The sequence below is a fragment of the Perca fluviatilis genome, chromosome 8 (assembly GCF_010015445.1).
Source record: "Perca fluviatilis chromosome 8, GENO_Pfluv_1.0, whole genome shotgun sequence".
NCBI lineage: Eukaryota > Metazoa > Chordata > Actinopteri > Perciformes > Percidae > Perca > Perca fluviatilis.
This window is the reverse complement of record NC_053119.1, coordinates 15,341,581-15,364,175: the sequence shown is the minus strand read 5'-3', so window position 1 is coordinate 15,364,175 and position 22,595 is coordinate 15,341,581. Positions and strand designations below refer to the sequence as shown.

General features: G+C 40.7%; 2 protein-coding genes across 3 annotated transcripts; both read right to left on the bottom strand.

The window, feature by feature from the left end:
- Nucleotides 1–690: 690 nt before the first annotated feature.
- LOC120564593 (uncharacterized protein DDB_G0284459-like) lies at nucleotides 691–3,022 on the bottom strand. Its single transcript, XM_039809724.1, has 2 exons — nucleotides 2,001–3,022; nucleotides 691–1,837 (listed from the first exon to the last, which is right to left on the bottom strand). The coding sequence occupies exons 1-2, from the start codon at nucleotides 2,560–2,562 to the stop codon at nucleotides 1,170–1,172; spliced, it is 1,230 nt and encodes a 409-aa protein (XP_039665658.1). The 5' UTR covers nucleotides 2,563–3,022; the 3' UTR covers nucleotides 691–1,169.
- A 283-nt stretch (nucleotides 3,023–3,305) lies between these two features.
- On the bottom strand, nucleotides 3,306–21,779 carry LOC120564592 (anoctamin-2-like). Of its 2 annotated transcripts, none has more exons than XM_039809722.1 (25): nucleotides 21,646–21,779; nucleotides 16,551–16,718; nucleotides 14,917–15,219; nucleotides 13,257–13,352; nucleotides 12,851–13,023; nucleotides 12,374–12,428; nucleotides 12,214–12,265; nucleotides 12,007–12,062; nucleotides 11,680–11,727; nucleotides 10,185–10,249; nucleotides 9,590–9,724; nucleotides 9,335–9,495; nucleotides 9,114–9,196; nucleotides 8,629–8,640; nucleotides 8,281–8,355; nucleotides 8,110–8,166; nucleotides 7,427–7,501; nucleotides 6,773–6,974; nucleotides 6,415–6,526; nucleotides 6,270–6,327; nucleotides 6,067–6,167; nucleotides 5,790–5,953; nucleotides 5,485–5,637; nucleotides 5,146–5,198; nucleotides 3,306–3,596 (listed from the first exon to the last, which is right to left on the bottom strand). In XM_039809722.1, the coding sequence occupies exons 2-25, from the start codon at nucleotides 16,695–16,697 to the stop codon at nucleotides 3,390–3,392; spliced, it is 2,643 nt and encodes an 880-aa protein (XP_039665656.1). In that variant the 5' UTR covers nucleotides 16,698–16,718; nucleotides 21,646–21,779; the 3' UTR covers nucleotides 3,306–3,389. The 2 variants fall into 2 exon arrangements, with proteins under 2 accessions (XP_039665656.1, XP_039665657.1); XM_039809723.1 differs by having other exon boundaries at nucleotides 7,427–7,498.
- Nucleotides 21,780–22,595: the final 816 nt, after the last annotated feature.

The following is a 22,595-nucleotide window of genomic DNA, read 5'->3' as shown; positions in this document are numbered from 1 at the left end:
GCATAAATAGCTGCCTGTGTTAATAACAAATATATCAATACAAATTAAAAGACCTTACAATTAACTTTTTCCCTGCTCATTTTCTATAAGGAAAATTGGAATTTCCAATTTTTTTATACTTTTGCAGCAGAACATTACAAATGTCAGGTTTCAGAGGGCTATGAAAGTAAAGCAACACATCTTTGAGTATCCATATTAAAATACAATACACTGAATATTTTCTCAGTGTTTCATCATACACCAGAGAGGGAGCAACAGAGACAACACAATAGGCCTATCAGTGTTGATACTGTCATCATCTCCCAATTAGGATTTACTAGTGACAAGTTATGACTGTTGTGTTGTGTGTTTTAGTCTCGTGTTAACAACTTTGTTCAGCTTGCCATCTCTAAAAAAGAGATGATGTTATCTGACATCTCTTATATAAGCTGAATATGGGTCATTTCTTCACATAAACTATAATAGTATAGTTTAAATATAATACCCAATACAATTAATATAATATAATACAATTGTCACCTTTGCTGTCAGTAATCGTAGCCCTTGTGGCAAAGATAACAAGACTGAAATGCAACATAAAACAACCTTTGAGAATTCAGAAGGAAAAAACAGAAATCAAAAGTATGTCCTTCTTTTATTATAATTTATTTTAAATATAAATAAATCATTTATATATATATATATCAAAACCTCTAAAAATAAACAGTAGATCTACAAGCATAAATGTTGATACTAGTGTTGATACTAGCTGTGCTGTATATACATGTACATGTGTGGGACTAAAAATAACAAAGGAGCAGGGGCTATTGAGCTGTGAAAACAAACCAACAAAAAAACAAAAAAATATGGAATAGAAAGAGTTAAAGTTCCTGTGGTATTGTTTACAGGCATGGCAGGGAGAGTTTCAGAGCAGTCTTTCTCTGAATTGTCCAGCACTCGCCTTGTCAGGGTCAGGCCTAAACCCGAGTGGTAAAAACAATGAAGATTAAGAGGATAAAAAGGACATTCCGTTTATCTGGATGGTCTCCTTCAGACCCCAGGTATTATGTATCCAGAAAGGGAGGACAGATGGAGGTGAGGCTCCAGGCACAGACGGGAGAGGCTAATCTGGATAGTCCTCCCCCTCCCTCTGCCAACCTCTGTCCCTTTCCCTTGCCACCTAGCTCTTCTCATATTGGCATGTTGCGCTTCAGTTCACTGGGGGAAGGGGGGATGCCATCCTCCAGCTTAGTAAAGCTGGTGGAATAGCTAGGCTTGGTGGAGTGCTCTTCAGGACCAGGGGCTCTTTGTCGTGGAGGCAGCGTGGAGCTCCGGGCTTTGACCCTGGAGCGGGGCTGTTGAGCCGGAGGGCCTTTCAGCACGAATAGTTCACTGGGGGCTTTGGGCTCTTGGGCTGATGGGAACTCTGTGGGATGCGGAGATGATGGTGACACAGGTGTGAGAGGGGCAGAGAGTGGATTGGATGAGGCTGATAATGAGGAGCCCAGTGGAAGCAGGGGAATAAGTGTGGCTGCCTGCTGGAACCTGGTGAGGCTGGTGGAGTGGCTGGGCCGTGGCAGACTGTAACAAGCCTCAGCCCCTTTGTGGCGAGAAGGCAGGGTGGAGCAGCGGGCCTTCGCCCTTGAGCCTGGCTCTCTGGGTGGAGGAGCGATTAGTGAGAAGGGCCTAGTGTCAATATCTGACGTTGTCATTTCTGCTCTGGAGCCCTTCAGACTCTGGGATGAGCCTCCTTTAGATGATCGACGAGACTGAGGCTCTTGGTCTTTCTGGTACTCCTGTTCGGACTCCGAGCGGGGAAGCTCTGTATCTCTAGCTGTGCACGATGAGGGTTCCTCATCTACGTGACAAGAAACAGAAAAATGTATCACATAACACAAACAAGATAACATTACTTTACTTGGAGGAAAGATGAAACATGATAAAACATGTAGTGCAAATTGAAGATTCAAAGCCCAAAACAGAAAAGTAGACGACGTATACATTACGTTTTCTCCTCTCACCTAACAGGCCCAGCTCGCTCATGAAGGCATCCAGATCAACAGTAAAGTTTTCCTTCTCAACTGCCTTCTCTTCAACTTTCTTTTCTTCTTCTTTTATTTGTTCTGCTTCATCTTTTTCTTCTCCTACCTCTTGCTCATTATCCCCCATTCCAACCTCTTCATTCACTTCTACATCTTTTTCCTTTTCTCCCTCTTCTACCTCTCCACCCTCATCTTCTTCTTCACCTCCTCGCTCTAACTGTCTATTTTCTTCAACTTCCTCAAATGACTTCCCAAGCTCCGGATCACTGTCACTGCTCCTTCTTGGTTCATCCAGATCGATCTTAACTCTTTCTTCCTCCTCCTCTATTTGCTTCATCTCTTGTTCTTCCTGTGGGGCCTCCATCACAACAATGGCGGGGAAGCAGGAATTGGAGCGTTTTGAGGGGTTAGATTTGGTACGTGCTTCTTGGTCTTGATTTAGCAGAAACTCCATCAGCATCATGTTCTCTTTCTTCAGCTGTTCCCGCAGAGATCGCGGTACATCTGGGATCATCCAAGCCACCAACATGCTGAGGAACATGGCAAAGTTCTGTTGGGGAAAAGACAAGAATTTTTTTTTCTTGCAATGTATAATTACATCGAAAGAGTACGCTTGGAGTTAATGCTGCTATAGTTAAACGATCATCCATCTTTTTTTATTATAAAATATTTCTAGGTTTTCTAGGTTTAATTTACTGCATAAAGAAAGTCCATGGTCTTTACAATCCGCCAATCTACCCATAGAGGCTGCTCCGCTGGCTTGGTATCGGGTAAAATCAGATGATTAGATTCAGTACCAGTGGGCTTCAGACTAGCACCATAGCTATCTCTGGCCTCATGTTACCTGATAAAAATGTTCCCAATGAGTTCTTACAGTAGTTGACGTATCAGAATCAGTATGAGGAGAGAAAAGTTGGTTTGGCATATCGCTAATTATCTATAATATTAAGTATGTGCCAGCACTAAAGACAAGACAATGGTGAAAAATGAGTGAAGCAAGAAAAAAGGCATCTGCTATAAGGTGCAATGGTGTTAATGGATTTGAGAAAGAAAGACTTGAAGGTCAGACACTACTATGTAGACTGACATTAACATAAGCACAATTGTAAAAAAAAAATTCATACCTGGAAGATAAAGGTTCTGTAGGCCAGTTGGCCAGAAACGAAAACACAGATTTAAAAATATTTTGAGCAACATGAGTAGAGGAACGTGATAGCGTTAACAATAAGAGAAAAATATCTGGTAATTGTGAAAGAAATTTGCCTCAGTAAAATCCCTGCTATAAACCCCAGAGTTTACAGTTTCTGAAAACTCAAGTCAAGTTTGGGATTTAGGTAAAGTAAGCATTAAGCTGCTGGGCTCAAGGATTTAAAGGTCAAGGTTAAAAGAGTCTAACCTGCACATAGAGACTCCGGTGATCAGGGTGGTGGTGGGTGCACTGCCCGGTGAGAAGTTGCTGACATTAAAGTAGGACAGTGAGTGCTCTGTGTAGCCATTCATGGTGCCATTTACACTGTACATGTACTGGTAAACCATTCGTGGAACAAACTCTGACGTGAAGGAGATGACAAATGCCTGAGAAGACAAAGGAGTGGAAATGACAATACCGTATTATGATATGTCATCATGTACCAGTTACTGCTGGCACATCGACTGGTTATCACCTATGTTCAACTGTATAGATTAAAACTTCCATTCATACAAATATTTTTACATCAATGATATTATCTACCCACAACACCTACATTAATGTTACAGTACAACTGAGAGATCAAACCAAAAGACCTGTTTTGTACAACAGGAAACAGCTCACTGCCTCAACCCAGTACCCAGAATCATTGAGGCAGACTCAGACAGGTGCTGTAGGTAGGATTGTGAAGATCCAGGACTTAGCCAAAAAGTTTGAACATCAACAACTTCTCAGTCCCTCCCCGCTTTCTGCTAAAGCCCAAAACGGTCTCCTAAGCCCCTCCCCCCACAAGGGAGAATGAATGCATGAGCAGTGATTGACACACAGTTAGACATCCCCTCCCCCTTGGCCCTAATTGGAGCATCTGAACAGGGAGCTGTGGATTTTTGCAAATCACACTACAGGCTGTAGGTGGTGCCAGAGGAGCAAGATTTCTTTTTTAATTACCTGCTTCATGTAGTTATACTCGAACATAGGGTCAGTTTCAGCAAATATGACAGAAAGTTAGTTTTAAAAGTCTTACCTACTGCATCTTTAAAGCTACCCTATGCAATTTCTGACCACTAGTAGCGCTATAGAGAAATGTTTTAACGAGTAGTCCCAGTTTTGTGATGCGATACACGTTGCTCCCACCGGTAGGTACACTACTCCACTGATAGACAGTTGGCGGTGGTAATGTATAAAGAAGTGTAGCAATGAACCAACAAAGGCAAGGGAGAAGAAGACTGCCAGCTAGCAAACATGAAAGAAACAGGTTTTCTATACACATGTGCTAGCTTAGCTTGGCTTTGCTTGACTTGGCTCGGTGCATCAGCACAGCACGGCTGGGATTTGCATTACCATTACAACAGGGCCACCCGCAGGTGTGTTTTCTGAGTCGGGCGAGTTTTGGAACTCCGAGAAGGTCCATCTCAGGTGTGGCTTGACACGCTAAAACTAGTAATGGAAACACAAATCACTTCGGCATGGTTTGGCTCAGCCAAAAGGGCCAATAGAAAAACATAAATTCACTCACGCAAACTATTCAAAAAGCTGCTTTGCAAATGTTTTATGATAAGGTAAATGCATTTACCACATTTGTTATGATACACACACTGTGTTTTGGTGAGAAACAGTGATTGTAAACATTTTGTTTTTTGAACAAAAAACACATTAACACATGAAATAAAAGTACATTTCACAGAAAAACTTTTAACTTGAAACATCAAACTTACAGAGATGTCAGTGTTTAAGACTTAAAGTAAATTGTTGTGCACATCACTTTAGTATGTAGTTTACTTTAGTAAGACACTCTCTGCCAGAGGTCAAAGGTTATGGGCACAGTAGACATAGACACACACAGACACACACACACAGACACACACACACACACACACACACACACACACACACACACACACACACACACATACACACATATACACACACACTTACATTGGTAATGACAGAGAACTTGCTGATTCCACAGAGAATGTTGTACCAAATCCCTGGAGATAGCATGTGCATGAAAAGAGACAAATAGGTAAAAGTAAGTGTGTGTGTGTGTGTGTGTGCACGTGCATGTTTGTGTGTGTGTATGGTGTGTGTTATTGTGTAAAAGTGACAGACAGACAGACAGACAGACAGACAGACAGACAGACAGACAGACAGACAGACAGACAGAGGGGCAGAATGGAGTAAAGGAAAATAAAGTGATTAAAAGTTCCAGGATAGCTTGTTTCACATTCACACAGAGCCTGACAGAGTGGACATGCTCTCATTCATCATCTGTACCTATGTCTTTACACCTCACAGCATCAGGCCGTCGAATCTCAGTGACAAATTTTGCAGCATCGAGGCGAATCTCTATGACGTTGTTAAGCAGAGCGAACGCTGGCGCCAGCGGGAAGGAGGCAACGAACAGAGACACAAACCCATACTGGATTACTGTAAATATTAACACACACACACACACACACACACACACACACACACACACACACACACACACACACACACACACACACACAGTTAAATCATTATATTGTGTTTGCAGTAGTGAGTGATTCAATGATTAAAAGAGCGAGCAAGAGACTCACTCATTTCCATGTACTCTGGGGTCACGCCTTCAAAGGGTTCAAGGGTGTAATCTTTGTCATATTGTTGCTTTGGTCTCTTCTCTTCCGTGTCATTCTCTTCATTTTCTGCTGCTCTCTTTTTTACTTTTTCTTCCTGTATTGTTCTGTACATCTTTTTTAGCTTACTGCAAAAGAAAACAGAGGATAAAGTCAGAGGAAAGATTAGAAATTCAGTCAATGAAGCACTTGTGCGAGAAATGTATGTATGCAGAAGTAAAAAATCTCTGTATATACATACGGTATGAGAACCTCGAACACATTGTTTTGGATAAGCTGCTTTCCAAGCATGATCATGCTTAGCTGGATGCACAATTCGATGAGGCAGCCTGGTGGAGCGCACTGTGGAAAAAAAACACACATTTACTCAAGTCACAGATACACATTTACTGTACATAACATACAAATGAACCCTAACAACTCATTGTGTATAACTGAACATACCTCCTCCATGCGATAGTCTCCAAAGACGTAAACATAATCGCCAGGCCGCCCACCAAACCTGCATAAAGAGAGGACCAAGTCACATGATAAGGAGTAAAGAAGGACAATGGTAAGTGAGAGAAGTAAGATTTTATGATACACACACCTGCCCTTAAAGAAGGCCACATAGAAAATAGGTGCAAAGGCATTCATGGACTTGAGGAAGAAAGACTTAAAGATCAGCTTCTCTTCAAACTCTTCCTTTGTCTTAGGAAGTTCTATTGGATAGGAGAAACAATGTAAACACATCATGTTAGGCACACTTGCTCATAATACTATTTTTCAATCGCAGTAAGCGTGCTTTCTAAATCAGTAACATGGCCTTTCAAGCTGAAATCTTTTTACTTTCTTTACTTTACAAATGTTTGTTTGTTCAGATATAACACAGCAGAGCTAAGCTAACTGTGAGTTGTAAGGCTTCCCTATTTAACCCTTTACTCTGTAACAGCATTATATTTTAATACCCAGTTCAGTCAGCCACACAGCGATCGCTCCATAGACTTCTTCCAACACCAGAACGACCAGCATATTTAGAATGATGCCTGTGGTGGTGACGGTCATCCTCACGCTGGCCTTGGCTTCAGGATCAGGGTTCATGGACCACACACTTAACATGCAGATGCGATAAACTGCCACCCCAAACACTGCCGAGAAGGTTACGAAGATCTGAACACACACAACACACACACCCACAACGTTAAAAAGTTAGATGACAAGACTCTGGTATTGAAGAATATTTGTTTTCTTTCATGACAATTCTTTATCGTGACAGTGTCTTTTTTAAGATTTGGCACATATTTATTTATCTTTTTCTTCCTCCTTTCTCTCTTATGATTGTTTTATCTTTCTGTTATTTTTATTTTGGTATGTAATATCTGGAGTAAAGTGAATTGTTTAAATAATAAAAAACGTTGCTTAGCACAAATTTAGGGTCAGTACTGTTGACACTAAATGAATGAGACATGAATGGATATAATATGGCAAACAGGGAAGAATTTATGTAGATAAATTCACAAACATTTTGCTGGAAGGATAAAACTGCTGATTTCTGTTAAATGCCTGATGCCTCACAAAAATGGACAGTGATCATAGAATACTGTGTGATGTGAAAGCAGTACCAGTAGTAGTAAGGTAGACACATTGATGAGATAACCCGACAGGTGATCCTCAATATCCAGGGAGTCTGGTTCCTGCTGTCAAGAAAAACATGCATATTACATGTGTAAACACACACACACACACACACACACACACACACACACACACACACACACACACACACACACACACATACATACACACACATATTTGATATAAGCTTTAATGCATGTACAGTATGTGATATGCAGTAATACATGTTCTGCACACACACTTTATGTTTTCTGTCTGGCAGGTGCAGAAATCTCCTCCCCTCCCCTTCTTCCTCTCCCTCCTCCCTTTTTTCTCTCCAACAGTAATCTGGGCTAATCTCAGGCAGGTAAGCAGCTTTGGACTCAACCACCCACTGTAGTTGAAGGGAGTTTCCTTTTTGTGCATCGACATAAACTCATACAGAGTTAGTTTGTAATAACATTACTGGAGATGAAAAACTTAGACGGGCAGTAATATTTGCTTGTATTGACAACGTTGTTTACCTTCACTGAGTGTAATGGAATCGAATAAGTGAGATCTGTGTTAGCATTCAGGATGAAGCAAGTGTAAATCACCTCAGTATAACAGCCCCGCCCTCTCCTCCAATCAACTCTGTCCACATAATGTTCTTTCAGTAGGTATGAGGATGTGTTGATGCAGTGAAACCTACCTGCGAGGCCAGCATCTGGTCTTTTTCTCCATCTATGCCCTCCCCAGCATGAATTAACTGCAACAGAGTAAAAAACAAACAAAATAAGAAACATTTGTCATTAAAAACTTGTCAATTTAGTCATAGAAATTGTACCTGAAACACACAAAAACACACACTCAGGTACAATACCTTCTTCTTAGACGTTGCTTTAACCTTATCTTTTTTCTCCTGTACAGCTTCTTCATATTCAGGCCTCAGCTCCTCCTGCAGCACACACATGCACACGTTAAAACACATGGGACAGCAACAAAAGTAACGGATCACAACCGCCGAGACAGAAATCCTTATATCACAACTTTACAGTACGGTAGCTTCAGACAGCAGTTACAGCTACAGAATGTATCTGATTTTCAACTGCTTATATATATTCCAATAAATAGCCTAACATTTTTTGAATTTATGAAATGAAAGACATTAATAATACAGCTTCTTAAACCAGATTGTGGGTACGTTTAATAGGCATAGAAACTTGCCCACCTGGACTCGCTCCTTCAGGCAGCAGAGACAGAAATACATGAAAGAGAGAGAGAGAGAGAGAGAGGGGAGAGAGAGAGTTACGTGATTGTGTTGTTTCCCTGCTGTGTCATCAGCAAGTGCACTGTTTTAAGAAGAGACCAATCCCATTACAGCCTTTTACAGGGTAAAGAGTGGCGTTGATGCATTGGTGGCCATGTGTATATGTGCATGTGTGTGTTAGGGGGAGGACACTGTTCTGACACAAACGATAATCTGCAAGGCAAACCACAACTGTCGTCATGTTTGACCTGGGTCACGAGGCTAACACCTTCATCCTTATTGACTTGGCACTTTAACACACGGGAGTTATGAAAACAGAAAGTTTAAAAGATAGACTCAAAGATTCATACTCATAGTGGCAAATCAGTAAAAGGATCTGACTGAGTCCATTCTATAATAATGTATGTTTATTGCACAGTACAGAATTCTTGAATGTATTTTTGTACCTCCTCATCCTCCAAGCTCGTCAGGTCCCACATATGTTTCAGACACATCTGTCGCCTTTTCCAGTGCTCAAGGAAACAAGCAGCTACAAGACACACAGAAGGAATATTGAAATATTCCTAAAATAATTGGCTTTAAAAAAATAAAAAAATAAACACTGACTGTCTACTGACATAAACCTGCCGTAACGTGATCAGAAAAGCACATTAGAATGTATACCTACCCCACAGAGACATGAAAATGGCAAAGAGGACAGTGGCTCCATTGTCGAACAGGTATGACGCTCGGGCCAGTGAGCACACTGTACTCAGACGCCAGTAGTCACACACTACATCACACAGTGGACACATGGTGATGTTCAGGTTGTCATCACATGTCTCCTGGCTGAACAACACAAAGAAAAGCACATGTATGGTAATACTATAATGTGCTTTTAATGAGCATATATAAGTTTGAAGAGTTTTTTGTATCTGCCTACCTTGGCACATTGTCATCCACAGTGAATATGCCGTACAGGAAGACAATGATGCCCAGTACTGAGGGAGGGATGAGGAGCTGAGTGTAAACACCCAGCCAGGCAAAATACAACCCAATCTGCTCTCCAAAGTACTTCCTGTTAAGAAAATTCCAATGTATCAACTAGCTGCCTGGGTTTGCAGGTTTACAGATTTACATTTTTACCCCACTAGCCGCTCTGGTGCACTATCTTCCCAGCTACAGGCCACATGAAGTCTAGTGTCACCATCATGTCAAAACCTTCACCTAACCAACTTTTTAGTCCATTATAGGGCCTTGCCAAATAGTGACTTGTGGATCCTTTCTATTGTAGACCCTCTATAAGCTTTCATCTTTAACTACTCTCAGGCCAAAGTGTTTTAACAACACCATAGCATTTTCTCTGGCATCACCGTTAGGAGAATCTTTATGTATTTAGCCACACTGGTACGAAAAGCAAAATCATCAGTATATTTGTTCAGTCTGGTCAGTTTGGTGTTAGTGGCTGTAATGAACATTGCAGTCTCAAACTATAGCTATAACTAGACTTTTATTTGTGTTGTCACTAACTGCTCTACCTGATCAGGTCCACAGGCTGGTATTTATGCATGACTCCATAGTTAGCCCATTCTTCATGGAGGAGCTGGAAGACATCCGAGCACACGCCACAAGAGTAACACAAGTTAATGACAGGTACTTTAGATTATTAATATACTGTAGGAAATAGGCTGATTTATTCACATAAATGTACACCAGTTCTACAATTACATTTAATTTGACAATGCACAATCAGATTTTTTCCCCCAAGTGAATCACTTGAGGCAATTTCTTCAGATTTTCAGCAACTCCCTCAGGAGCCACAAAAGGCTTTATACAACTTTTTTCACAAATGTAGTAGTACTCCCTTACGTTTGCAGATTACACTTCCCATGGGACTGAGGGAGGTCTGACAGGTCTAAGGCCGGTTACACACTGGATGCGTCGCGCGAGCGTGTCAGCTGCGTGGCGTGTCCGTTTATATTTCGGCTCCCATGTTAACAGGTTAGAGCTTACACACTGCCTGCCTGACACGCGCGTCTCAGGCAAGGCTCGAGCCGCGCTGAAAATGCGTGCCTGCTAGAAATAGAACCGACGCCTATTTTTTCACGCGACACGCAAGCGTGTTGGAAGCATTTCCAGGCAAAATAGAATAGGAAAAGATGTTTATATGTTGTTTAGACACGAATACATATTAATAAATGACATGTTGATGTTTGAAAATCTCTAGGTTTTGATATAAATGCAGATATAAATGTAATTAAAAAAATTTGTATTTTCTAATATTGCACCTGTCAATACAGAACAAAATATTCTGTAGCCTATTTTGCCGTCAATACTGCCGACGTTGTCTTTGCTGTAATCAAAACAGTATCTATTTATGTTTAACATGATATTTCACTTTATCAATGGGAAACACGCATACATGTGTCCAGACAAGGCTAGCAGCAGCAGCAGCACCGTGTCATACACGTTTCTGGTGTGTAAAGACACAGAAAAATCCACGCAGCTGACACGCAGCTGACATGCAACAGAAACGCCACGCTCACGCCACGCAGGCAGTGTGTAACCGTCCTAAGGCTCAACTGTCATGCCAGAGATTTGAATCCATAACCATCACATATACTACAAGATGATGTACTCTCTGAAACTAGCCTTTTTCATCTGACCTTGTCTCATGATTAGTAGCACCTGCTTCACTACCTGGCACAATTGAACTGTGTGAACCCAACCTTGAACCATCCTCCTTTGCTCCGGTGATGCTTTCTTATTTATCTACTCTCACGTCATCAAAATGACTGGAGCAATATGTGACTGACAATATACACTCTTGTGTGTTTCATTAAACTTCAGAACATTTTTGAACTGAACCCTGCTTCGTGTCAGAGCGCTCGTCACTGCTTTCAGAATCAACTCACAAAGATCAAGCTAGTAGATGACAAATTAAAGGTCATGAAATACAGAGCAGTCGTGACCTAACTGCTAGGAAGTTTGCAAACACTTTGTCAAAGACCCATTATAGGCAACTCAACTCACCTGTCTGTCATTTCGCTGATCCTTTCGTCCTCTCCTTGTGAATGACCCCTAAAGAAAAAAAAGTTAACATCTCTTTCTATAGAGATACACTGCCTAACAGTATGCCACATTTTATGCATAATCATAATGGCAGTTTAGGGCTTGGAAAAGTATTTTTCCAATAAAATTGTTCAGATTGTCCCTTTTTCCGCACTTCCATAAACGTTCATACTGTAAATATATTGACTAACCTGTCCTGGACGACACAATAAAGTCCTTTGTGTACAGTAGATGTAGCACACACAAATATATTTTCACATTGTCCAGTGTTATTTCTGTAATACTCACATCATGCAGAGGGAAGGCAGAGTCGTAGACACCCCGAGCCAATAATGAGCTGATGCCTTATGACACAAAGTACAACACAGTGTCATGGACACATAGAGTTTTGTGACTGATAGCATACGGAAACCGGCAGCATGAAATTTGACTAACAGCAAGCTTATGAACGGTATGAAAAAGGAGCATAAAACCAATGCAAAAGTTAGACCTCACCAGTGGTTTGGCAAGTTTGTCTGCAGGTAGTGCGTGAAATAATCTCAGCCACCTAGACACAAACAAAGCACAGTCCAAATTGTGTGTGAGCTCAAATACATATCCTAAATATTCCTCATAATAGAAAATTATATTATATAATATAAGATTCTGGACTCACTATTCTGCTGCGTGTTGCGTTGTCGAATACAGTGTCTGTTGACTTGATGTCGTACCTGCAGTAAATGACAAGAAGCAGTCACAGACTTAATATTAACAATAGACTTGTTCACCAAAATTATGGATTTCACATTTCCAAAATTAAAGTGTTTTTTTGTTTGTCTAATCAAATAATTCGGCCATGCTAAAGAAGTTACTGTTACTGTTACGCTTATCTTGTCACTTGTTGTTGTGTCCCAGTAACATTTCAGTAGTGTAAACAGTAAAAATGTAATTAATGTGAAAGCTCCACCATGTTATGATAAGGATGATGAAAGCAGACAGCCTGCAGGTGATTTAGATAGTAGGGTGTTATCTAAATCACTGACCATGTCTGAACTGAAAGGCGTGTGTCCCCAGCCAAGGGCAACTTCTAAAGTGGGTTAGTGTTTTGATACCATTCCACTATGCATGTGAGCGTGACAGTCCGGGTACTCACAGGTGGAGCTTGTCTCTGATAAAATGGTGTTTGAGGGTTTTGAAGTGGACGCGTGTCTGTGAGTCTCTGTGGATGTCAAAGTCAGGGACGTCTGGTTGAAACGGTATGTTGAATTTGCCAATAATGGAATCCCACATCCCAGCAATGCCCATCCGTTTCCGCAATTCACACTTCTGTTTGATGGAAACATACATGGAAACAGTCAGATGTAATGCAATACACTATGTTGTATCCAACACCTTACACATGTCTGTCATATCACTACCCACCTATCCTGTCACGTTATACAGCTTTCTGTAGAACTCCTTAGACTTTGGGATTGTGATGTGCACCCAAATTAATCTTCTGCAAACATGTTACATAAAACTAGAATATTAAGGACCAGGGTGTGTATATTACTGCTGACCTTTTTCACAGCAACTTTGATCTTCTGAAGCTCTGCTTCTCGACTGAGTGTTGGCCATGGGATGTGCAGCCGAATAACCCATATGCAATTTGCCCTCTGCACATAAACACACAGATTAATGTGAAATTTTAACAGAAAAAACCCTATATCCATAACTTCATAACATAACCTGCCAAATTAGATTTGGATTACAGGCCTCTATGGATAGTTAAACTTTGTATCTGTCTTCTTCACTTCCATTTGTCTTTGCATGCAAGTGCTCCTGGTACTTGTCCTGAGGCAGCCAGATGAGCCTTTCCTAAACCTGTAAGTATGCTACTTTGTGTTATAATGAGGCTGTTTTGTAGGGAATCCCATTATTTCAAGTCCAGAACCTCCCAATCCTCCAAAGTATTGAAACTTAGTACAGATTATGTTGGGAATGGTACCTGATGTCATCAATTTTGATCATGTGAAAAGTGACAAGCTATCACCGAGCTTCTGAACCACTAAATTACAACCTGCCCATTACAATTAGTGTAATGACTTTTGTGGAAGGCAGATACAAATGCACGGGCTAAAACAATAACTGCTACACCTCTAATGATAATATGAATTTTCTGGTGGTAGCATTAAAATCTATCACCAGACTTTGTACTACTGTCAAGCTACTCTTATTCTGATCAGAAGTTATTAAAATGTTAAAGGTAAGGAAAATATAAATAAAAACAAAATCAGATCAAGATCCTTGAGGAGATGAATTTTGATTAAAAGATGCAGAGTTTTACCTCTATAAAGAAGATGATTTCCACAGTTTGGCTTCAACATGAGATTATACAAAATAAACATATATGTTTTAAAGTAACTGTACTCACTCAATTTACCCACGTTGTAGCCCAAACAAGCAACACAACAGGGCCTATTCATACCTTGATACACAACGCTAAATACTGTAATCAAATGAATCCTTCACTGTCCAGTTTCTGAATCGTATTTGATTGTTTGACATACTGGAACAGTTATGACACCACTGAGTAATGGATCACTCTCTAATACGGCTCTATAATCTGGCCTTTGGCTTCACACTAACTGTCAGCGTTCTTAATCCTCCACCAAAACAGCAGCTGATTTAACGCACAGACATACACACACAAACATGCATGTGCACACTCATATAGAATACAAACAAAAGAAACACACTTGCATACTATACTGTACATTAGAGATCTTCAACAGGGGGTTCAGGACCCTTAGGGGGTCCTCAGAGTTACTGCAGGGGGGCCTCCATATTATAAACCTTTTTTCAACTTCACATGAATCCAACATATTATTAGCAAATATATATCAGCCTATCTATGAAAAAAAAAACACATTGATGATAGGCTTACTGGCCTATAGGTAAGGTAGTCACTAAGGTAGCCACCCACAGATACAGTTCATCCTAAGAATTCACTGTGCTTTCAATTCAATGTTTAACATTAAAACATGATTTATTATAAAATCTCTCTTTCAGTTAAGGGGTCCATGGCTGAGTCTTATCCTTAACCTGTTTGGCAGCCGTCCAATCACAGGATTTGTGGTCAGCAAAATCACTTAAGGACAGCTCTGACTCATAAATGTCTATAGGACTGTACAGCAGGAAAATAATCATTGTGAAAGCAGTGTAAAAGCAGATACACACCATTTTATCACGCTCTAGCTGTAGTCCAGCTTCCAGTAGACCCGCTTCAAACTCCTCCCTCATTATAGCCTTTTCCTCCTCAGACAGCTTTGACTCCTCATCTCCTGCAGGTGCACCTGCCTCCCCAGACTCTACTTCCGTTTCACAACGGCCTGGCATCGAAAAGGGTATACTTCCATTGGATGCAATGGAAAGGCGTGCCTTGGATGCCCGCCTTTTTTTGTATTTGTAGCAGAGGACGTAGTCCACTTTTCTCTTCCCATCGGCAAAAAAAAGCCCAGGGCCTAGATCGATGCCAGACTCCTACACAAACACACAAAAGCAAATACAGGTAATTAATGAGGTGAGTGATGAGGGTTACAAGTAGGGAATTTCGGGAGTACTATAATTTAAAGGTCCCATGACATGGTGCTCTTTGGATGCTTTTATATAGACCTCAGTGTTCCCCTAATACTGTATCTGAAGTCTCTTTCCCGAAATTCAGCATTGGTGCAAAATTACAGCCACTAGAGCCAGTCCCACAATGAGCTTTCCTTAGGATGTGCAATTTCTTTGTCTGTAGCTATTGAGGTGGACGAAGGGGAAGGGGAAGGGGGGTAAGGTGGAGGGTCGGGGTGTGGCCTTGACCAACTGCCACTTTGCTCGTTTGAAAGCCATGATGTCTCTCTCTCATGGGTGGGCCAAATTCTCTGGGCGGGCAAAGCAGAGAAAGGGGAGGTAACCTTGCTCCTTATGACCTCATAAGGAGCAAGATTCCAGATCAGCCCATCTGAGCTTTCATTTTCTCAAAGGCAGAGCAGGATACCCAGGGCTCGGTTTACACCTATCGCCATTTCTAGCCACTGGGGGACCATAGGCAGGCTGGGGAAAGGCATATTAATGTTAAAAAACCATGGGACCTTTAAGGTCAGTGTAACACTTATCAGTTAAATTTTCTAAGCACAAATGGACATTTGGAAAAACAGAAAAATGGTTTCCAATATCCATTTTTTTATATTTTTCCGCCTTGACAAATTAAAAAAATTGATCTTTAAACTGTTTTTCCAATTTTCAGTTTTTCTTCAGAGGATCAGAAATTTAGAAAATTATAAAATTGCGTCTGAGCTCCAATTATTCAATGCTGCCATGGTATTCTCTCCCTCGTTCTGCCTAGCTACGCCCCCCCCCCCACTCAAAACCATCAGTTGCAAGCACCTCTGACCCCAAAGTCTATCAGTTTTTAGTTTTTTTTGGTCCATATGCAGTTAATGACCTGCATATTCCGCAAAGTAGAGGGAGAGAATACCATTGCAGTATTGAATAATTAGAGCCCAGACGCAATTTTGTAATTTTCTAAATTTCTGATCCTCTGAATAAAAACAGAAAATTGGAAAAACAGGTTAAAGATCCAATTTTTTAATTTGTCAAGGTAGAAAAAAATGACAAATTGGATATTTGAACCCATTTTTCTGTTTTTCCAAATGTCCGTTTGTGCTTAGAAAATTTAACTGATAAGCGTTACACTGACCCTTTAAGAGCATAACAACTAGGTAATGCTGTGTGTCAGCTCAGGGAGTGAAAACGTGAGCTGACATATTGCTGCAGGTTGTTAGGGCTTCAGGATGTGAGTGTTAGCATTCTGAGGAAACCATTACCGGAGGAGGGGGCTCATCATTGTCAAGAGGGGTGATAGGGCCTCCATTGGCAGCATCAAGCCCAAGCCCGGACAGCGATCGGGCCAATGACACAAGCGTCGCTGAGTGAAAGGACGACGACTCACTCATTTCTTTGGTGACAGGCATACGTTCTTTTCCGTTTCATCACTGTTGGTACATGAAAAGAAAAACAAGAGTTCAGTATTTATAAGTTGGGATGACCTGGCAGCTCTGGCTGTAATTGAAAAAAAAATGAAATGTTCCATTAGAGACAGAGTTGGTACTATTTCCAATATACAGGTACACTTTCTCATATATTGTTTGAAATGCCCTTTACAACCCCAAGATATTTCATCTGTAGCTGCTATAATACTGTAAAAATGCCCACCAATCACTGCTTTGCGGCCCACTTGGAAAGAACCAATGAAATGCCTTCTTGCTCTGGTGCGCATACTCTACCCCTCCTGTGTTCCAGCCTGAGTCTAATGCGTGTTGTTGCCGCATTGCTAAAAGTAGTCATGTTTGTTTTAAACATTTGGTATGATAATATTAGGCGTTTGCTTACCGGTGAATGAGACATAAAGTAAAATTGCAGTGCAGCGGTGCTCGTGCACGTCTCTGTGTGTATCGGACATAGACATATATAAAATGGACCAACAGATCCCGTTGCTCTGGACGGAGACCAGTGAAGGATATTAGAAGCACTTTTCCGGTGATGGCTGAGCGTTACTGCGCTGCTGCAAACTGAGAGAGACGACGTAGATGTGACGTGAGCAACCTGTCTGAAAGTTGTAAGTCTTCTGGTAGCTGTGCCAAGAGAAATCTCAATCATTCCGAATCTTGCAGAGACAGAGAGTGTAGGTATATGTAAGAAGATAACATGGGCACAGGCTAATTATTGCTAACTAAAATGCTAGTTAACATTAATAATTAAACCTAAACAGCTAATGTGAGTCGAAACTGCCTGCGAGCTTCTCCTGTACTGTACGGTAATTTCTCTACTGTGCGACAGTAAGTCCCATGGTTATGACACAATCGTGTTTCTTTAGAAATAAACAATGGACAAATAGAGTCTTTAAATGCTTCAGATGTAAAGTTATTCGCTGTCAAAGTGGCGCCAAAATGAATGGCAGTCAATGGAATGCTAACGGGAGGTGATGGTATGGTAGCATCAAAATGACACCATAGAAGCTACGGGATGTTGACAGATGCTTATCCCCTTGGTATCGGAGCCCCGAGGGCAGGGGGAGGGGTTGGATGGAGCCCAGAGGGCAGGGGGAGGGGTTGGATGAAGCCCTGATGGCAAGGGGGAGAGGTTGGATGAAGCCCCCAAGGGCAGCGGGAGGGGTTAGACAGAGTTCCAAGAAGATGCTACTTTCCATTGCTCCAAGAAGGATCATAACATTGGTCCCCAATCTTTTTGTGACCCTTTAAAGCTAAGCGATGTCTTATTGCGACCATTGAAAAGTGAATTAAATGTAAACCAACCCAATTATTCTCAAGAAACAAACAGTAGAGCAAAGTCTGAAAAAAATTAACAGAATTTCCTGTTAGTAGAAGTCCATTTATTCCACTTGGGAAAAAATGGACAACCTACATTTTTTCTTATTACTAAGCATTTTTATCATCAAGATAACTATAACTTATTAACTCATAAGTATGTTTTCTAGTAGCATACATGTGCTTCCATTTGTTTGAACCACTAATATAGCCTATAAGATGCACTTTTCTTAGAATTAACAGGTTTTCTTTCATTTTGAAGTGTTGATAAGATATATAAATATATATATATTTTTTTTTTAGATATTTCAAGCCAGCGATATACATTTTAGGGGTATACAATTTTATTTTAATTTTACTTTCAAATATCGTGTATTGAAAACACACAGTAGTAGCTGTTTAAGACTGACTGACTGAGAGCCAAAGTTAAGCTGTCTCATCTCTTTTTTACCCAATTGAAGCTGTAGGCTCAGATTAAGCTCACACTGCAATCCAAGCGGCACAGTTTACAATCTGTTGGGGTAATTTTGTCACAGGGCTCATTCTTTGGAGATAAAGAAGGAAGTGTTAAGAGGAAACCGAGTAGTTAAGTCTCACACGAATAGAAGCACATCCGCAGGCTTGAATCCACAGACATAAAATATGGAAGACGTATTTAAAGTGCACAAAATAACACAGATTATCTTCCTAAAATGTGCATTTCAGTTTCTCAACTGTTCCTCGAGCTCAGAAACAACAAAATTGATAAGAATACTGTTACCCGTATGCATAGTGATGATTACAAGTTACATAGAGCCCTGATAGGTTGGTGCACTACCTGTGTGTTTTCTGTCCCTACCATTACTTGGACATGTGTCAGTCCCATTTGATGTGGGAGAGCTTTGTGACATGTTTTGATTGACCCTCAGTCATTCAAAGGCTGCATATTTCCTCTAATGACACATACATTCACGTATTGTGAGATCATCTAATGGTTGTCACAGGTTGTCATCAGTGACACTGACATTGTTACTATTACTTCAGATTTCACACCTCTCACCTTTGACTGTTACAGCTTTAGTGCGTCACTTTTTGATATTAACGAACGTCTGTTACATTCAAGCCATTGCCAAATGAATTCCTACAAAGCTAATTAAGACTATCAGCTCCACACAACTCTCTCTATATTTCTTAGCTATGTTCAGAAGATTGTATCATTCTGTGACTTTCCCACGCAGAAGCTTGAGTGAAGATAAATACCTCTTCTGAAGAGTCCATCAAGTTTTTTTAATCCTCCGTGTCCTCCTTGCATACTAGCAACTGCATGGAGGAGGGGTGGAGGCTTGTGCGCGATCGCAGAAGGCTTGTATCATGTGGACGCCCCGACAGTGTGGTCATCATTACTTAGAATTCCTCATGGGGGAGACAGAAACTACGCACTATAGCTTTAATGCTGTTAATTTTTTTTGATTTGAAACAAGTAGTGGGAATGTATGCTGCTATGTTTGAATTACAGTATTAATGTATGCAGTGTTGTCAATCTTACTCTTAGCTGTAATCATACAGTTTGAGGTCTGAGTCACTTGGGATCAGGTGGTAAGAAGTGAAAACTACACTATTTGACCTTATTTAGCGCATATAGCCTACCAGTTATCTTAATAAACCAAAGTAAAGGGGCCATACAGATTTCAACATTCCGTGTTATTCCAGGTGAAAGAGAAAGTGGAATGCATTCAGCAGTGGTTTCAAGACAGTTTAAACTACATATTTTAGCCGCCCAAGACACCACAGGGAAAGCAATGAGACATGAAAATGCACAGGGTACACATACACACATACAGCGGGCTTCAATCATCAATCCCCTTACATATGCACAGGCACATCAGGATAATCCCAGTTTTACTGTGTGTTAGTAAACACGGAGCTAAGACGGAAATGGAGAATATGTCTCTCAGAGTTCAGCAGGTCAAAAAGATGTTAAGTAATAAATCCATTAGGACACTTAGATTGGTGGTTCCAAACTTTTTGTCTTATATCCCTTGTAAAACAAAGTGAGGTCTACTTGCAATCCATCTTCACATGTTATGGACTTAATATGGACATAATTTTTAAACAATTCAACCAAAGAATTAGTGATTATCAGATTGTTTGATTTGAATATTTTTAAAGACCTGAGGTGGTAAAAGTAGCAATTATTTTACACATAAAAATAAAATAAAATTATTTTGTGCACACAAAATGATGCGTTTTTGTTTCTTATCTCTCATATGATCGCTCAGATTTATCTTTCATCCCAAGATGACAGCGTTATAGATGTGATTTAAAGTTTTACAGTTCTATACAGGTAAGTGCATAAGTGCAACTGTGGTTGTTTTTGGAGAAACATTGATTGGTCTGAGTTTGTTTATCTCATATGCTGTTAGCCACATGCTACATGTGTGGTCATTAGTCACTGAGGTATTAGTCATGATACATGTTCTCCCAATCTTGCAGCTTACAAGAATGTTTCTATTTTCTGTTACTTTTAGTGGACATATTTTTCATAATAAAGGAGAAAATGATAGTTAAAGTGCACATAACCTCTGCCCAAAACAAATTCTGCAATGTAGTCATTATGTGAAGGGAAAGAGTTTGCATGGCAAGACTCAGATATGATAGTTTTTCCATTCAATGCTGCCAAACTGGCTCCCTTGTAAATAGAAGTTTACTAGAGGTCCAATATTAGTCTGTGGTAATAAATAGACCACATTGTTTTATTATATTTTCTTGTTATAATTTTTACTTAGATGTCCTACCTTACCTACTTTTATTTTAAGGCCTAAATCATGGTATTTTGTATATCCTTCCTGCCTGTTCACTCTGGAGAAAGTAGCCTACAAGAGGAACGCGCAAATGCATCCAAGTGTGCGTCTCTGCGCGGGGCTTAAAGGCCTGTAAGCTCTCCGACAGCTCAACAGCAGAGGCAAGAGAGTCAGCTGCACCCTCATACTAATGTGGCAAAGAGCAACAGGGGAGCGGTTTAATACTGTCTCTCCTGTAATACAGCAGATTACAATTTGCTAAATTTAACAGCTGCTTGCCTCCTTTCTAATGCAACAACAACTCAAGCAAAGACTTTAGCTTGAAATGATGTGATGAATCGAAGGGCAAAATGTTCTTGCATCAAACTTTCACTTTAACCAGTAGGCTACACCTAAAGGAGCTGTGATGCAGAGTAGCCTACAATACATCAAACTAATTCATTTCCATTTTGACTAATTAATCCACGAGCAGTTGTCAGGAGCTGCTTATTCGACAAATGTATTTAATGAAACGCTCATGGACGCAACAGTTGGCACCCAGATGGTCAGATGGAGAGAGAAAAAGCACCTTGGCACAGGGGGATTGAAATGCTAAACACAGTAGTTCAGGTCAAGCTTTGTTTATGGAGTAGGTACTTTACACACAAGCAGCTAGCTAGAGTTCAAACAAATGAGTGAGTGTTTTTTGTATTTATTTTTTTAAACAGACCCTGTCAAAGCCGACAGCAGGGTATATAAATGACAGTTAAAATGACGAAGGCCAAGTGCGCACTACTTATCACACTTCACAAAAAAAAGTGAAAAAGTGGACTCACCAGTGCTCGTGGAGGATCAAAGCTTCGCTATGGAAGTGGATGATAAGACGCGCGAGGTGCACAGCCTGACTATGGGCTGAGATGGTGGACAATCCGCGCGCGTTCCCGGAACCCATGGCTTAACACGTGCGCGCACATAGGGCAGCTAATTCCCTGACCGTTTAGTACGGGAGGGAAAGAAGCTGTGAGGCATTACCGATGAAAGGTGTGTGTGTAGTGTGTGTGTGTGTGTGTGTGTGTGTGTGTGTGTGTGTGTGTGTGTGTGTGTGTGTGTGTGTGTGTGTGTGTGTGTGTGTGTGTGAGACTAGGCAGGTGACTAGACGTGATATTAAACCTCGCCAAACCTCTGCAGGCACGCATCTCAGATGACAGCAAAAAACAACAACAAAGCTTTTAATTATAATTACTTGAAATGGAGAAAAGCAACTTGTATCAGCAACCCTTTGCGTCTGTGCAACTGTGAAAATGTAGTCTAATAAGTAGTTATTACATCAGGGGCGATTCTAGGATCAGACTTAGGGGGGACTCAGCCCCTTATGAGAATGTGACATGGATACAGTGCCCTGCTAAATCAGTAATTTCATTAGCCGATAATCTCTGAGCTAGCTAACTGAACAATGTCAGCTAACGTTTTTTGAAACTATTTACACCATGATGGAACTAAACCTGACACTTTATAAGTCACAGTAATAACGACCAATTTGACACAACGTTCTAACATTCAGCAATTTTTGTTGCTTACGTTTCAATTCGGGTTCTAATCTGCACCATGAAATTACTAACTTCTTCTCTGGGGACTACCAACATTAAACTGCACTCTTGCTCTCCCACTGGCAGATTAGATAGAGCGAGACTCAGCCTAAAACGGGAGTCTGGCACAACCACCTCCAATTGGCCAAAACTACATTTCTGTTAACCTTTTCCTTGACTTGGTAACAGGTGCATAGCAT